General features: G+C 39.1%; 1 protein-coding gene across 1 annotated transcript; it reads left to right on the forward strand.

The window, feature by feature from the left end:
* The first annotated feature begins 4,464 nt into the window (after positions 1-4,464).
* On the forward strand, positions 4,465-18,610 carry LOC115928849 (iron-sulfur cluster co-chaperone protein HscB homolog). Its single transcript, XM_030996842.1, has 6 exons — positions 4,465-4,776; positions 5,784-5,880; positions 8,491-8,580; positions 9,970-10,111; positions 11,067-11,114; positions 15,340-18,610. The coding sequence occupies exons 1-6, from the start codon at positions 4,589-4,591 to the stop codon at positions 15,429-15,431; spliced, it is 657 nt and encodes a 218-aa protein (XP_030852702.1). The 5' UTR covers positions 4,465-4,588; the 3' UTR covers positions 15,432-18,610.

Genomic DNA, 18,610 nt, shown 5'->3' on the forward strand with positions numbered 1-18,610 from the left:
GGGGGGGGGGGGGGGGGGGGGGGGGGGGGGGGGGGGGGGGTAACGCGGACACTTTTTTTTTTTTTTTTTTGGTCTCAAAATTTCAAAATTTGACTTTTTTTTTTCGTTAGGGGGGGGGGGGGTTTTATAATAAAAAAAATAAAAAAAAAAAAAAAAAAAAGCCAAAGGGGGGGGGGTTTTCGGTTTTTTTTAGGGGGGTTACATACATACATAAAATACGAAAGGGGGGGTTTGAACCCCCAAACCCCCACCCCCCCTGCGTACGCCCCTGTTTGTACTGTACAATAATGACAGAACGCAAGGTTGAAGGTTTTGTCATAAATGAAATAGATTGGTAAAAACTGCATATTTTAGTATATTTAAATGAATTAGTTACAATTTCCCCTGTTTATATATTTTTCACCAAATATAATTTCTATCTTCTCAGCTATGGTTTTTCCTTATTGAAAAGTACAGGTTTTGTTATTGATTTAAAAAGTCTTTCCAACTAAAGCTTGGTGCATGATACATGCATGTACAACTTAGGCCTACTTCCTAGTACGTCACATTTTCAAGAAAAATGGCTGCGCCCATGTCATGCTAAAAGGCATCACACCCGGGGGGGGGGGGGTACTCACATATTAAGACATACGGGGGTGTGCCGCTCTAATGGGTCACTTTTTCACAAAAATATCCCTAAAACATGGGTCTCTTTTTTTTACAAAATATCTCTAAACAATTTTTTTTTTAATTGGCTTTACTTCGAGAAAAAAAAAAAACCAAAATGACCCTTTAAAAATGGGTTAAAGTTTCGAGGTTTGAGCGGCACACCCCCGTCCAAACAAGATCTAAGTACCCCCCCCCCCCCTCCCCCCTCCCCCGATCACAACACAGGCGCGTAGCCATGGGGTGGTGGGGGCGGTCGACCAACAAAATATATATGTACTATACACCCCCCCCCCCCCCCCGCTTATTCAGCGGCCGGCTGAGTCGTTGCGAAATTTTCGGCGTAATTTTCAATTTTAACCCCCCCCCCCCCCCCCCTCCTTTAACAAATCCTGCGCACGCGCCTGTATCTCATGTAATGATGGCAACATTATCATGAATATCGTTGCATTGAGAACGAAATGAGTTTCCTATTACTTGGTCGGGGCCTCGAGGGGTATGATCCCCTGTCTGGCAATCCGTCACGAATCATTAACGTTGCACGTGAAGAGCAAAAATCACGACAAGAAAATGCATAAAATCTTCAGGCACCGCCCACACCGCTCTACATATGGGCACCCCCCCCCCCCCTCCCCCTCCAAGCGGAACATACAAGTCAGTCACCTGCGGAGCTATATGGAGATACATCTCAAAGAACTGTATGTCATATACCTTCCATGATTACCATTCAATAGGCAAACAATTAAGATGAATTATGACAAAAGATATACATAAGCTAATAATACTTAATTAGCATATACACATTTAGAAAGAATTTAGGAGCAATGTACATGACTTATACAGTTAGTTTTAAAAGTGAATAAGTGAATAAAATTGCATACATACCTTTCGAACAAAAAAAATCTTAAGACAACTAAAAAAGCTTGCCAGACATCGCAGCAGCTAGTCTGCCATTGTGCAAAAACAGGTGAATGACATCGTTGGTCACCTGGGTCGGTCACCGGGCTCATCATACTTATTAATAAAATAACACTATAAGCCTAGCTAGTTGTCAACTATATAATAATATAGGCCTACGTAATTAGTGACAATTGACTTTGTACGGTTTTATGAACATTATGGCCCGAATTTACAAAGGAGGTTTGTCGACAAACCTAGGTTTATGTGCGTCATAATGATGACTCAAATAAAAATTAAAGGTTTGTCGACAAACCTCCTTTGTGAATTCGGGTCTATGGGTCCAGGGGGTGTTTCACAAAGATCCTCAGTCAAACTAAAATCTAAGTTGAACTTAAATATCATGGTTACTCATTTTAGCCTTAAAAAAATATATATTCAAAAGCAAAAAATCCAAGTATTTTAGACTTTTCATGAACTCCACATCAAGAACATGAAATATCCTTGATAAGAGAAAATATGATTGATTGAATCAACATTTTATGCCTTTTAAATACAAAATATTTTCAAAGATGCTAACGGCTTTCCATGATGTTAAAGTCCGACTTAAAGATAAGTTCAACTTCGGATCTTTGTGAAACACCCCCAGGGGTTCAGGAGATGAGAAACATCCATGAAATACGTACATGTATAGGCCTATTAGTAGACAGGTCTATTATCTCAACCGTCTCTAATTTATTCTTCGTCTTCTAGTTATTCTTCTTCTTCTCCTTCTCCTCCTCTTCATCCTCCATCTCCTACCCCGAAACTGATACCCCTGGATTACCAATCGGGGGCCGGGGGGGGGGGGGGGTAGTGAGCACTACAAATCACATCGTTTTATTTAATTTGTTACTCAAACCCCCCCCCCCCTTGAGCACAAAAAAAAAGACAAAGGTAAATAAGTGGTTACCATCTTTGTTTTACTTCTTTTTTTTTTGCCAGGGGCGGGCCCGTGACCCCCCCCCCCCCCCCCCCCCCCCCCCCCGTGGATCCGCGCCTGCTTCTGCTTCCAGTTTCCATTTCTTAAAGAAATTCTTTACTCAGTTTTGAAAGATTTTTGTGTACAATAATATTAAGGTTATGCGGGCTGACATGGGTATGAGAAGAGTCCCTATAGATATAGGCTTATAATTATCATTATTAAATGTATCTAGATCTAGGAGTTTAAATAAGAAATTTAACCATATAGATGTTTTAATAAATGGCCTGCTGTAATTATGACATGAAAATGCTGTTTTTGTTTAGGGTGCCTTAATGACTTTCTACACTCTTTACAAAAAAAAATTAGTAAGAAGCTAGGCAGACCCCAAGAGAAAGACAAACGTAGAGGACCCCTGCAGAAACGTACCGTGAACGCACTCCGTATCTCCCAAAATCGGACACATCCCCCCCCCCCCCCCCATTGTTTTAACCTGTTAGCATTATTATGGTAGTTACGTTGTGGCAAAATGGATCCAGGTGTATATATAGTGAGCCTGGAGCCCCGATAATATTGAAGTATTTTCCTCATTTCATCCTTCTTTTTCCATTTCATTTGTTATTTTGCAAAACTGATTTGGGAAGACATTGCCTGCATGATTGCCCTCTAATATACCAGTTACTGTCACTCATATCCCATTTATCAACTAAATGTCAACTATACTGGCGACATTGGCCCTGTATACGTACACTTAATCCCCGCTGACTCCCTCTTGTACCTCCCGGAATAGACCATTTTCGTAATGTAACCAAATTTAATGCACGAGTCTTTGTGAAGTGCCTCAATACAAATTATTTCATTCACCTGATAATAATAGTAAGTCCTAGAGTCAGGCACGTACGCAGGGGGGGTGTTTGGGGGGTTAAAACACCCCCCTTTGGTATTTTTATGTGTATAAACCCCCCTACAAATAAAAAAATAAAAATAAAAAAAAAATTATTCCCATATGGCTGATTTAAAAATGTTAACCCCCCCCCCCCCCCCCCTTGAAAAAATTCTGCGTACGCGCCTGCCTAGAGTAAGTCCTTAAGAGTAATTCAATAGTCAGAATGCAAACTGCATAATCAAGTGTTGCTTTGTAGGTCAAGTCATAATGTTTGTCCAACCTGGCAACAACTATGGAGTTTGGATTATGTCTATTGAAATACTTTTATTCTTACCAGGTGAATGAAATAATTTGTATCAATTGAGGCACTTCACAAAGACTTATGCATTAAATTTTGTTACTTTACGAAAATGGCCTCATTATAGGCTACTCTCTTTGTCTTCATCCTGCATGCTTCGCAAGCAATAATCAGACTCAAGGAGGAACCGGGGAGGAACAAAACAACTCACGTCTCTTTTCAAAAGTACACTTCTCAAAGTTTTCTCATCGAGTCAACACGTAGGTCTATTTTAGAACGTTTTCTTTACAGTTCTGAACTTTCACTACATGGGAGCAAATTTCGTCTATCTTCGTTCCAACCTTAACCTCCTGCATCCCACTTGGAACATCTACTTTCTCTGCAATTCATTCCGAGAGAACATTCCCAAAACATCGTCGCTTGTGCTATAATAACCACTAACCAGGTATAGTTTTGCAAAACACCTCCCTGAGTTTTGTGATAATTATATGTGGTGATTTTTCGAACTCCAACTTCAGGATTGCGCAATATTACAAACTGAATCATTTGAATACAATATATCTGCATCTGTGTGTATGTATGATTGGATTTTATTCCGCTAGCTAGGTCAGCAATTCCTGCTTCCCGCCCGAGCTGTTTGGTAATGAATATTCATTAGGTCTGACCATTTACGTACCTTACACACCATGCTTATCTGAATAAGAACATGGCAGCGTGTTTGTTAAAATCGTGTCGTCTGGCTCTTCCTCGGGCACAGGGTTTTCTGTGTCATGAAAGAGGATTATCTTCAAGTAGCATTATATCCAGCACAGTATGCTCATTTTCCAGAAGACAGGCTATAAAAGCAGTTTTGTCAAATTCTGCCTGCATTCATCAAAAGACTAAAAAACTACAACGAGGCATGATGTCCAGCAGGATCATGGGGCGTTTGTATTGCTCGTCATCGGGAGTCTGTTGGAACTGTAGCGCTGAACTCTCGCGGTCTGCGACCTCCAGTGGAGGCCCCCGCGTCGGTGCTTTATTTTGTGCATCGTGCAATATGATCCAGCCGCTGGAGGATGGATTGAACAGTTTTCAGATTATGGGAAAGTACGTTATATTTATTCTATGAAATGGTTAAATTAAATCTCAAAGTCTGCCATTAATATTAGGGAGGTCTGGCGAAGTCGAAGGCGTCTGAGCGCCAGTCCAGAGCCCGCTTCTGAAAATGATTCAAACAGCGGGCCGGGTTGGGTCACATTTTTTCGCGATGTAAAGACTAAAGAGGTAGTAATTACAATTTTGACTTTTTGACTGTTTTTCTGACTCCTTGGGCATCTTTCCAACCACTTGACTTGAAATTATAATTTGAAGAAGTCTTCGATGGAAAAAATGGTAATTCTTCGTCCCGACGATTCATCCATGTTGTATTGTTGATTCAACAATTTCACTCAAACTGTTTGAAAAATTAAAAATCTAAGAAGTAAGAGAGTGGTAGTACATAATTACACATGTCCAAACCTCAAGTTGACATGAGATGGCGTTCTAAAAAGATATGACATGTCAAATTGTTGTAAGCTGTCTGTCTCGCACGGATTTTTTTAAAGACGAAGTAGAAATCTTAATATTCACCAAATATTCATTAAGGGCGGGGGTCGGACACTATGAACATCACTGACAAAGAGAGCGGACAAAATATACAGTTCCTCAGGTAGACAAAGAAACGTCCCTTTACTGCTATTATGTAAAAGTGTGTAGAACGGGTGTCACATGCATATTCCCCTTTTTACATAATATCAGTGAAGGGATGTACCTTTGTCTACCTGAGGAACTGTATATTTTGTCCGCTTTCTTTGCCTGTCATGTTCATAGTGTGATGGCCCTTGCACCGATCAATTATTGAGTTTTATTGAATAGATGTTAATCGTAATGCTGAAAGGATTTTGATTTCAGTGCAATAGTGAGAAGAGTACACCCTTCTCTTCTTTTTAATACAAAGTCCAAGATGAGATCAATGTTCATGCAATTATGTACAGTCCAGCAACATAATAATTTCATCATACTACAATAAAATGCTGATCATTGCACCGAAGTCTCTTTTTGTTATTTATATTTAGAGAGGAGAAGTTTGATATGGATGTGCAAGATCTGACTAATAGCTTCAGGGACCTTCAGAGGCTTCTGCATCCAGACAAATTCAGCAATAAATCAGAGGTAAAATTGGGGAATAAGTAGATACATGATCTTCATGTATGACGGAGTGTTGGCTCAGTCAGTAGAGCGTCCGCCTCACAACCGGGAGGTCGTGGGTTCGAACCCCGGCCGCGTCATACCAAAAGACGTTAAAAGATGGGAGTTGTTGCTACCTTGTTTGGCATTCAACAATAAGGGATAGAGCAACGTCGATCTGGCGCTGCTCAGTGGCTGCCGGGCTCACGATCAATTGGGCAAAAAGAATTTCCGTTTCGGTTTAATAAAATTTGGAGTGGACTATTAGGCTATTATTATTATTATTATTATTATTATTATTCATCAAATCCTGCAGGAACTACTTATGCTCACATGGGCCATTCCATGAGAAGAAGGACATGACATCAAAAAAAGAAATGTACCTCTTATGTTAATTCTTTGATTTATCACTAACCTTATGCCATGGATGTTCATAAAACATTAGGGCCTTTCAAATTCAATACAATTTATTTTTCATTTTTGTTGATTTCCTAAGATCTCAAACCATCATCAAAAATGTACATGTGGGACTGTAGATGGAAAAAAAACAATTTATTGCAGATTACACAGGATTCTTGTAATATTTTTTCCTGAAAATTTCGCTAAATGGAAAAAGATGAATATATTTCCATATTCTAAGGGGTCCTGTGATATTTAATCTATTACATAGGGGTGAAAATGGCCTCCGGACAAAATGTAACGCGAGTTACCGACATATTTGCTTCCTGCATTTTACTAGTCCATTGTTTCTTATCTTTAATATTGTGATCTTATACTAGTAAGTCACAACCTACTATCAAATTAAAGTAGGAAAGATTTTGTCAAGATTGTCTATGAGGAGAAAAGAGGGTCTCATAGAATTGACCATGTCCTTTTTTTGTAACGCGAGTTACCGAAATTCAATAATCCAAGAATCTAAAAATGTTTGTTTTTCAAGTTTCTTTTTTGTTTCATTCAGTTGTTCTATATCTACCCTGTCCATGCTTGAAAAAAGTATCTTGTAGATCCTAGCAGTTCTAAAGATATAGGCACATTATCGTGTCAATGTACCCATTAGGTGTAACGCGAGTTACCATGGAATGGCCCACATCAATAACTGATATTTATATTCAACCTATGGTCTAAATCTGATCAACATGAGTATGAAGTTATCAATGACTAAAGAGCAACTATCTTTTGGTAGCAGCATGCAGAAACTTGGCACCAAGTGACTGTATTTTTCGCCGGCTACTAGATAATAATCTTGGGCAAGACTCCAGTTGTGTTTTACATTATTAAGCAACAGCAATAAGTAAATACTTAACATTTATTCATGTTTATTAGTGGATCAGAATCTCGTATTGGTCAACCACCAATACCGATTATGTACATGATGCGTCAGCCATAAGTCATTGGTCGAGTGGATATGTTACCGGACTGTGGATCACAAGGTCTGCGGTTCAAGTCCCGCCGCGGCACTAATATCCTTTGGCGAGACATTGATCTACATTTGCCACTCTCTACCCATGTGGTAAATGGGTACCCGGTAGTGCTCTAAGTCGGACGCTATGTTCGTGTTCGGTTCGGTTCGGCAGAGTTTGGCAATTTTTCACCCGAATTTGGTTTGGTAATATAATACCAAGCAGCGTTATAGCCACGGCGGTCGGCACTGGACGGGCCGGCCGGGCCCGACCAGCACGGAGGACTTCTGCTTCCGACCAGCACGAATTTCACATTAAAAAACTGCTCTAAACGTAATTATTTGTGTTTTATTTTCAATTTTAAAAGGATCATGTTTTTAATTTGTCAAAAAATGATATTTTTGATAGGTTTTCCGAGACTGTTGTTTTCTATTGTTAACGTCATGAAAGCGGCCATCTTGAATAGCGTCTCAGGCTCGTCGATTACTGTTTTTTATAAGTGTTTATTTTCAATAGGAAAAATATAAAATCCCTATTTTCTTGAATAAATAAATAGCATACTATAATATATATTTATTTCATTATTTGTATTGTAAAATTTGTCCAATATTGTTATAATTTAAATATTTTTTTGTTTTGTTAAAGGGGTTTTACCTGAACTTGTTTTGATCAGCGCCTATCACGCACATGTAATCTTGTTTATGGCTTGCAATCGCGACGTATCAGAGGTCAGGATTTGGGATTTAAATGGAGCCAGTGAAGTCGCGCCCACCACTGGATAGGCATAAATCACAAAGGTGGAAAATGGAAAAAAGGTAAATATAAAATGAGCAATCATGACATGAAAATTAGGTACAAAATGACAAGTTTATTAGCGTTTATATTTTTCTGCCGAACATCCGATCTAGGCCTTTGCGTTCGGTTCGGTTCGGTTCAGAAGTGCCATGTTCGGCTACAACACTAGTACCCGGTAGGATGCGAAAGTTAATGTGGTTGGATTAGCAAGTGGCGCTTGTTAAATGGCGACTGGCTGGAATGCTCCCCAGGGAGTGGAATGTGCATACATTGTGTTGCGGGTAAGCCTGAATCCGATGACCGGGGTAATAATATGTGCTGCGCCTAGAAACAAAGTATTAGGTGCATTATAAATGTGAGCTATTATTATTTTTAATTTATTGTCTTTCCATCCATCCAGATAGAACAGAGCTACTCTGCTGCACAGTCATCGGCTGTGAATCGAGCATACAAGGTGCTTCTCAAACCACTGTCAAGAGGACTCTATTTGGTAATTATGTGTTTAATTTTTGTGTATTGAAGGCCGCCTGTACTAGTGTAATCAGGAGGGATTAGACCACCCAGCGAGGTCACTGACAGGTGGCTATCTCATCAACTCAGCTCTCCATTAACATTAAAAAAGAGGATCATGGAGGACCAACAGGCACCGATTAGGCATTGTTTTCTATATAGAGGGAGCAAGCCCGGTGGGGTCACTCAATGTGACTTCCGGACCGCATGACCGCGGAAAAAGGGGTCAATTTCAAGCAATGTCCGGGGATAAAATATTTCTCGAAATAAAGAAAATAGGGGGGCACAGGTGTCCCCGAAATTGATAAATAGGGGTCAGGAAAAGGGAAAAGAGAAAACCGGGAAGGGAAAAGAGAAAACCGGGAAGAAAAATTCTCGCAGCCGAGTCTTGTCCTTGAAATATGGTAAAATAGGGGTAAATTTGCGAAAGTGTCCTTACAATCTTATAAATAGGGGTATTCCAAAGTACGATTTTGTCCTTGTTTTGATGTAAAAAAGGGGGTCAAATTTCACAAAATGTCCTTGAAATTGACCGCAAAAGGGGGTTATATGCATTGGTGGTAACGGTCATACGTGTCACTCTTTGCAGGGGAGTGACCCCACCGGGGGAGCAAGTAGCTACAAGTAGTACAGTGGGGTTTTAAAGGTAATACAAAGTTTTGGTAATATTTCAACATGATTGGATTATGAAATTTAAAATTTGCATTACCGTTATGAAACCTGGTGTTAGAGTAAGCAACTTTGAAAAATTGGGCTCTAAAATGCTAAGGATTTTGAGAAATTAGAATATCAAATTTATCGGTGCTCCTGATAATTTCAAATAGCGCTTGGTTAGGATTAATATGCATTGACATCATCAACAATTATGCCTTTTGAATTCTGAGGGCGTCTTCAGTCCATTTCCTGACGCTAGTTAAATTACAGTACATGATTTGTGTTTGAAGATGAAGTTGAGTTCTGGTCATGCAATTGCATTATGAAAGAAACGGTGTGGAATCGACCAGAAAAGGTTGATCATCTAGCATATAAGAATTTGTGTGTATTGCAAGGTTCTGGAATCATCAAAATGATAAGAAATTAGCCAAGTCTTGGTAAAGTTACAAACACTGTACACAGTAAGATGTATATGGGACTACACGAAAACGTGGCGTAAAAAACCTACCCCCCGAGTTTTACGATGTACATGACATATTTAGAATATGAAGGCATTTGAAGAGCCATGCTTTTCAGGGAACATGTCTTATCTGATGTTCTTCCACACTTGCATAATAAGAATGATAATGCTCACAAATTATTTTTCACCTCTTCCCAGAACTCAACCTTCTCTTTAAGTTCAGCGTTGTACTTTTCCTTGTTTTTTCATTCACAGCTTGAGCTCAGAGGGTTCTCGATAGAGGAAGGGGAAAGCAACATAGACCCAGTATTCCTCATGGAGGTGATGGAAATCAATGAACAGATAGCCGATACTGATGATCTAGACACCATCAGGCGAATGGGAAAAGACAATTCAGGTATTGTTTTGATGATAAAGAGAGAAGTACTTCCTGGAAACTAACCGGTTCATAAATGTTTGATTGTTATTTCACCTGACTGTGAATAAAGCGTGTGTATGCTTGTACGTATGCAAGCAGAGGACCAACGGCTTTAAAGCCCCACTGTAGCTAATTGCGCCCTCTATATAGCAAACAGTGCCTAAGCGGTGCCCGTTGGTCCCCATGATCCTCTTTTTCTTATGTTAATTGAGAGCTGACTTGCACCTGTCAGTTACCTTGCAGGGTGGTCTAATCCCTCCTGGCCAAGCTAGTGCAGACGGGCTTTAAGGACTTGGTAATGATGATTAATGCCTTACCACAGGGCACTAGCAAATCCAATGGATTTCACACCCGGGTCCTCCCAGTAATACGATTTTCAAAAGTATTCACATTGAATTTGCTCGTTTAATCCCTAGAATGAAAGAAACTCTAAATACTTTTTCATTTGATGTGTCAGTTGCCCCTTTTCTCCATTGCATTCATGAATGTTGTAATATCTTGTTGCATGTGTTGTGGAATAATCAAACAAGTTTCTTTCCCTTTTCCACTGCATGCTTTCATGTTTTTGTGTTGAAAATCTTGTATTTGTTGTAAGTACTTCTGTTGCAGGCATATAGCAGTATAAACATCGTATTCAATATCTATGTGTGTATTTGAGCAAGCTATGCATGCTTTATTTTTTCTTGTGTTTGTTAAAACAATCTTAAAGCCATCTTAAATGAATGTATTTTAATTCTTTTATGTTTCTAAACAGAACAAATATCTCATCACAGGAATTAATACCTAGACTTACCCTGTATTTCTCTCCCCCACCCCAGCCCCACCTCCCCCCCCCCCCCCCCCCTTAAATGAAAAAGGAAAAGAAGTTTTTACAGAAATGTTATGACTTCTAATATTAGAGTTGATTTATTTTCTTCCTTTTTTGTTGTTGCAGTGATTTTGAATGCCCATCTTGATGAACTGCAAGCTGCTTTCAATAAAGGTGAGATTTGGAATCCCATGGCACAAGAGACGCTGATAAAGTTGAAGTCATACTATCATGAAGAATGGTGGTGAAGAGGAATGTAATTTGGAAGAATGCTTTTGAAATGAAATAATGAATTTTCTCCTAGAACAGCACAGACATGAAGAAGCCCCTATACAAGTTGATGTTATTGCTTCTCTATTGAAATAATTTTAACATTGTGAATTTTACATCAGAAGCGCAATTTGATTTATTTTACATTGTCAACAACTTAAATGGTAATCCCTATAGCACTTCAAAATGCTCAAGGGGTTACAATTTTTCAATACTTGTTGAAGAGTACACTTTTGTGAAATAACCATTTAGGGTGTTAATTTGGGAAAAACCACGCAAAATCCTCATTTAGGGTCAACCAAAAAATTACTCTTTTTTTTACGAGGGCTCTTTTCAGATTTTCCCTTAAAAAAATAGCCCCCCTTAATTATTTTGCGGTGGCTATTTTGGAGCTCAGGGGGGCTTTTTTTTTTTTTAAAGGTTGTATTTTTTTAAAACGCAGTTTTACCTAATTAAATTCCAAGCAAAGGCAAATGTAGATACAATTGTAGCGTACATATGTCATGTACAGTATTGCAGACATTCAGATACCCATGATTTATTCACTTTGTGTTAAACGTGTGGCTTTATGATTTACATATACATGTAACTAAAACTTGTCAAAAGGAGTGTTTTGTTTAACTGTTCGTTTTTCATATCCTAAGAAAATATTATCACTGACACGCGGGCTAGGAATTAATTTTTTTATGGGGGCTACTTTTCCCCATTGCCTACAAGCGCGTAGCCAGGATTTCATTTTAGGGGGGGCGGTAGTGCGAATCACTTAAAGAGCGCGCGAAGCGCGCTCCCTAGGGGGGTGGGTGCAGGGAGGGGGGAGTTTCCCCCCTCCCGCGCGAAGCGCGAAAGCTTTGAAAGAAGACGATTCGTTGTACCTTTCTCGACTCATAATCCTTGTCTGAATTCAGTCCCTCCCCTCTCTTGCGCGAAGCTTTGACGTTTCATTAAATTATTAGAGAAAGAAGACGATTCGTTGTACCTCTCTCGACTCTTAATCCTTATCTGTATTCAGTCCCTCCCCTATCTCACGCGAAGCTTTGACGTTTCATTAAATTATTAGAGAAAGAAGACGATTCGTTGTACCTTTCTCGACTCATAATCCTTGTCTGAATTCAGTCCCTCCCCTCTCTCGCGCGAAGCTTTGACGTTTCATTAAATTATTAGAGAAAGAAGACGATTCGTTGTACCTCTCTCGACTCTTAATCCTTATCTGTATTCAGTCCCTCCCCTATCTCACGCGAAGCTTTGACGTTTCATTAAATTATTAGAGAAAGAAGACGATTCGTTGTACCTTTCTCGACTCTTAATCCTTGTCTGAATTCTGTTCCCCCCCCCCCCTCTCGCGCGAAGCTTTGACGTTTCATTAAATTATTAGAGAAAGAAGACGATTCGTTGTACCTTTCCCGACTCATATTTCTTAATTTGAACTCAGTTTCCCCCTTCCCGCGCGAAGCGCGGAAGCTTTGACGATTCATTGTACCGTTCTCGACTCCTTTTCCATTTTTCTTCCTACGTCCTCTTTCTTTTTTTTCTTCTCTTTCTCTCTTTTTTTTTTTTTTTGGCCGGCGTTTTGGGGGGGGGCGACCGCCCCCACCGCCCCCCCCTGGCTACGCGCCTGATTGCCTAAAAAAAAACCAAGGGGCTACTTCCTTAAAGCCATATTGTAAGCTGTAACAACAAGTTGTGTTTTTCCTTAGCCATCATACTACTAGCAACCAAATTGGTAGGTAATATGTTATTTAGTCTTTTTTTCTGTCCCAAATTTAATTGTTATCATGGACAATGCAATCCCATTAAAAAAAAATGTAGACCAACTCCCTTTAAAATTGTGTTATTTAGACCATTTATAACCATTAAATGTGAGTAAATATTTTACTGTTGTCCCACATACCGATGTAGGGTCTATTTGTTATGCCGAAACATGCAAAATCATGGCCTTATTTTTTTTTTTATAGACTCTAATTCTAAAGGCCAAGCCAAAGCTAGTTTCATTTCGTAGACAGAAATTGATGTCATCATCACTCAGACAATTGGCCTGGCATCGATCGTATATAAATAATTTAATTTAATTAAACAGTTGTAAGAAAGATTCTGAGGAGTAGGAACATCCTTTATATATTTATTTACGTATTTTTTATAACAAAATTCAATTTCTGTGTACGAAACTTGCTTTATACCAATTTTACAGGAAGAAATCCGGCATTGATTTTGCACGTTTCGTTATTACAAATATATCAGTATGTGGGACAACAGTAAAAATATACTCGCATTTAATGGTTTTAACTTATAAATAACACAATTTTAGACGGAATAACATTTTTTTTAATGGGATTGCATTGTCCATGATAAAAATTAGGGCCAGAAAAAAGACTAAATAAACATATTACGTACCAATTTAGTCGCTAGCAGTTGAGCTCTCGTCACTCGCAAATACTTATTTGCTTCATACAAGGAGCGTGCGGGTGGGCGCGCGCTGGAGCTGAGCTAGTACGTTTCTGTGTATTGTGAACGTTTGCGAACTGCGTATGCATTCATGCTGTGCACGAAACTACATCGGGGCCGGTGGCCTGTCCGGCCGCCGGGAGCTTAGGCGCAGGCAGGCGGATACCGCTGTAGATCTAGCTACAGTAGGTACGACCGCCGATCCGCTGCAACTCACAAAACTTTTAAAATGTTGATGGAAGTTTCTAGTTTTGGAGTTGGTAGTTTGAACAGAGATTTCACTCATACCCCATTCACAGTGGTTTTGAAATTTGTAGCGGCGTTGTAGCGGAGCGGCGACACCGCCATAACACCGCTACAAATGCATTCACAGTAGAAAAATTATCCCGCTGCAGCAGCGGGATAAATATCATGTACCCATTCACGCTGCAGCGGGTGATTTTTATTACCTCCGTAACAAACACGTGTATGCATGGCTCATGACCCGCGAGTGACCCCGATATGACCGGAAATACTTCAGCGCGGGGTTTTAGGGTAAACATGTCAAGTTGCTTTTTGTATCCTCGATCATATTACTTTTTAAAAAACTAGCATTTTTATTGCTTCCAGTCAGAATATTTTAATTTTTTGAAGTGTGAAATATTTTTATTTGGATAATTATAAATCTACATAATAATAAAATAAATTTGAATCCACTGGTTACTTTATTTCTATTTCACTTTATGTTCCCCATTGCTGGAGAAAAGAGGTCAGTGATAGGTAAGTAAACAAATCACACGTGTTTGTCGCGGTGTTATAGCGGAGAGCCTTCACACTGAGTAAACACCGCGACAGCAGCGGGACTGTCCCGCTGCTGTAGCTAGGCGAGCCTAGCGATAGTTTGTCGCGGCGTTATCGCGAGGCGGTGTTATCCCGCGATAGTTTATAACGGGTCCGAGCCTTCACACTGAAGACAACACCGCGACAGCAGCGGGACAGTCCCGCTGCTGTCGCGGTGTTTGAGGCCACTGTGAATGGGGTGTTGGACACATCAATAAATTGGTTTATTAATTCATAGGGAATATCAATTTATGGCGGGGGCGATTTTTCAAGATATATTGATTTTTTTTCGCCCTCGCCTTGATTTTTACCGCGGCGATTTCAAAGGTTTAGGGGGCGAATCGCCCGTCGCCACCGTGTATTTTTTTCGTTGTTTAGGGTGTATTTTGGCTTCAGAAGAAATCCTCTTTTAGGGGGTGTCTGGAAAACCTGCGGTCACACCTGCTTACAGTATTTCTACATGAATGAGACACTTGGGGCTTCTGTTATTCAATGTCCCTGTACACCCCATTGTGATCTAACGTAACATTCTGGAGCTGACCTAATGTGCAATATTTTGCACTTCAGTTGCGAGTGATCCAAATCAATCGCAAGTTTGCAGTTCACTATCTCCTCATATACATAGTTGCAACCGATATCAATTGCAAGTATGTTGCGATTAACATCAACTCTGTATAAGACGGGGCCCAGAAGTACTACTAGTCCATTTTTATCCTGGAATGCATCCCAGGGAGTGGAGATTTTGACCGGAGTAATAGTATATCTGGAAAGCGCTTAGAGACGTCCCAGATGTATTGAGCGCTATATAAACCCTGCATATTATTATTATTATTTAATCAATCCTTTTCTATTTTTCTCTCTTGTTTTGTAGCCGACTATTCTGGAGCCCGAGAGACGTTGATGAGGTTGAAGTACTATGCCAACATCGATGATAAAGTGAAGGAGAAGCTAGGCACAGACTGAGATGCACACAACAAAGGAGACCCTATCAGTCACATCCAACCTTGTGCTGTCAAGTCAAGTCTGATCTCTCAGGTTTATTTCTTTTCTGGACAAGTCATGGCTATTTTGTCCATTACGTTGCCAACTACGTCAAAGGTTCATGTTGTCAAATAACTATAAATGTCTTATGCAAATGAAATCTGTTGTCTTTCGGCCTCCTACAAACTTTGGCATTGTAGAATGTGCTGCATACAGCGTATATTTTGTTCATGTACTGGATCCGGACCCCACGGAAGACTAGCTCCCCATTTGGGGTAAGCTGAATGTGGGCAATCCACCGTATCTCATTTTTTGTACGGAAAGAAATAATACTACTACCACTACAAGACCAGCACAGCAACAGTTATAGTATTTTGGTCTAACATTAGACCTAGAACTAGTTTCAGTAAACTTGCTCTGAGCTAGTAGTACAGTAAGTCTAGATCTAAATTAGATTTAGATCTTGGACCCTAATTTAAAAAACATTTAGGCTCTCCAAAGCATTGAGAATTTTTTTTTTTTTTCTTTTTTTTTTCTTACTGCTAAAAATGTATATTGACTTGAACACCTAACAGTTTGTTTGGAACTTGTGATGGGTGAAAGTTGATAAAATTGTAAGTGTACAAGAATATAAGGATGAAGATCACAGAAGAGTTAGACATTTTATTTTGGAATTGATAAAAGTTAAACATAGAGGGGGAAAAGAAAAAAATTCATCAGTTCAATGAAGAGAGTGTCATTATAACAAGATTGCAGAAGAGAGGGTCTTATATATTTTTTCATAAGAGAGTTAAATATTTCAGTTCTTTCTTTAAAATTTGGGGCTCTAAAAAGAGCCATTGGATTATAAGTGAGATGTAAATTCTCAACGAACAACTTGTAAATGTCATTGGAAGTCGTCACTGTCGTCTGACCATGTCAAGGTACCTCTCGCGTGGTTTTGGGCTGTAGGTCCCCTAGGATCTGGTCTCTCCCCCTGGGTGGGAGACCTGGGTGCAGAAGTTAACGATGCCTGGTTTGCTTGATGTTTATCCATGTAATCCTTCAGTTGTTCTTTAGTGCTTGGACAATGAGAAGTCGTTGGTTGCTCCCCCCTGGAATCCCCTGATATGTGTTACATTATATGTACAACAATCTACTTATAGCAGATTCAAAAAGTTGTAATAAGAATATCGCACCTGGCTGAGTTCCTCCAGAGAAAGCGTTGTCGTAATGAAGTAGACTAAATGTAGTTAATAACACTCACATATGGGACTAAGCACTTCGTTGTATGTTGAAACAGAGATTCTTGAAGCCACTTTTCAATCACAAAATATCACAATTCAATTGTTGTTTTATTGGGTAAATGTCACAATAAGCACATTTGTCAATTTCTAATGTCAGATATCAGAACCATAAATGAATTTATGTGAAAATGAAGCTTCCCAACACAGTTTTTTGCCATAACAGAAGCGGTCTTCCCTCCACGGGTAAATGTAGATGGCACCTCTTTGTCTTCTTCAATTCAATTCAATTCATTTATTCATCAATATATAAAAATACATACATTAAATTGGGTATGAATGCATATGACAAATATAAAAAGATGGACTAAGTAATATCTGTAGTTGACAGCACAAGTAACATTAATTGAGTGGGGATCAGATTAAAGATCTATTTAAAGATCTTGTGAATTCGACACCATTTCGGTCTCCCTAGTCACCATTTTGAAAATTGGAAAGCAATACATATCAAACATGTACAAATCAATGCATAACAGTTATAAAACATTATTACACATGCTAAAGTAAGGTACACTTTCAGCGACAGTTAAAAATCGTAACATTTGGTCACTACACAGTACACACTCAACTCAGCCCGACAGTAAATATCATTAAAAACAGTTGGCATTACATCAGCTATTATTAGAAAATCATTTGTTTTAAATGTAGATATGAGTCCCATCAATTGCACCTAGAACACCTGGCAACCTGCTGTACTGGTAGAACTGCTGCTGTGTTTCTTCTACTTCTTCTCTTGATGTTGGGAACCCCATGAATTATGGGGTAATTCTTCCCTTCTTCTTGCAAAAGCTTCTGACACATCTTTGACGACTCTGCATACAGAAAACTGTGAAAGCTGTGCCTCATCACCATGTATCTTTTGGAAAGACTTGGTAAAAAGAAGAACTCTTTAAACAAATATATAATTCTTTTTATTTCTGGCTATCCTTGGGGCTTAGACTGTCATGCAGTAAGGTTCATTCAAAGTTTCCTACGTTACAAATCTTAATTATAAACAATCAAGATGATTATGAATTTCTGAACATTCATTTAGCACAATGTCTAATTATTTTGTTGTCACTCTTCTTACATATATATCTCAACAATTTTTTATAAACAATTGTAAACATAAAGTCAACTTTACATATTGTGCACAAATTGCACATAAAACACATTAAAAGAACAAAATATTTGCCACATGCTCTCAAAATTACAACCTCAATGATATGATACCTGATACTTTTTATTTTGGGAAATATATTTTTGTGTAAAAGAAATAGAAATGAATGGTTTGTAAGCGTAGTGGCGATATGAGTCATTGTTCTTCGGAATATTGCAGGGGAAGTTGTCCCTGCTTGCCTGCATGGCAGCGACAAGCACTGTCCCATTGGTAACTCCGTCTGAGAAGTTTTGAGTAGACGTTACACAAGGACGTAACCTGCAACAAACATTTTCCACTTCTGTCGGCATCAGTCGAGATTTGGTGCAGATGCACCATGGAGCTGCCTCGTCTTCTTCTGGTCTCTTACATTTCTTTTTCCTCCTGGGTCTATCGAAGTTATAATATGTTGACCGCTTTTCTCTACGCAAATACAATACAAGATTAAAAAATTTTCTTTTTTTTCTTTGGTGGGGTATACAACCTCTTCAGTTCTAGAGGTGTCCAAAAAACTCTTGTATTGTTGATCGTATGTAAACATACTTTTCTCCTACGTTTTTTTAATTGGGCTTTCCTCCTACTCCTAGCATGCTCCATTCTCCGTTTCCACCTAATATATGGTTTACAGGTGATGGTAGATGACATGATGATGAAAATTCAGTGTTGTTGAAATGCATTATTACAAGTAAGGGCTCTATATTTTTTATTTGATTTTATTTTATTTATTGGTTTCTGCTGCA

The sequence above is a fragment of the Strongylocentrotus purpuratus genome, unplaced genomic scaffold (assembly GCF_000002235.5).
Source record: "Strongylocentrotus purpuratus isolate Spur 01 unplaced genomic scaffold, Spur_5.0 spur5_scaffold_3, whole genome shotgun sequence".
NCBI classification, from domain to species: domain Eukaryota; kingdom Metazoa; phylum Echinodermata; class Echinoidea; order Camarodonta; family Strongylocentrotidae; genus Strongylocentrotus; species Strongylocentrotus purpuratus.

What these genes read in the sequence shown, in the direction of transcription:
- LOC115928849 (XM_030996842.1), top strand. Translation starts at nt 4,589, where the DNA reads ATGATGTCCAGCAGGATCATGGGGCGTTTGTATTGCTCGTCATCGGGA. An exon ending in AGTTTTCAGATTATGGGAAA is followed by an intron (nt 4,777 to 5,783) that starts GTACGTTATATT and finishes ATTTATATTTAG; the next exon opens with AGAGGAGAAGTTTGATATGG. An exon ending in GCAAGCTGCTTTCAATAAAG is followed by an intron (nt 11,115 to 15,339) that starts GTGAGATTTGGA and finishes CTTGTTTTGTAG; the next exon opens with CCGACTATTCTGGAGCCCGA.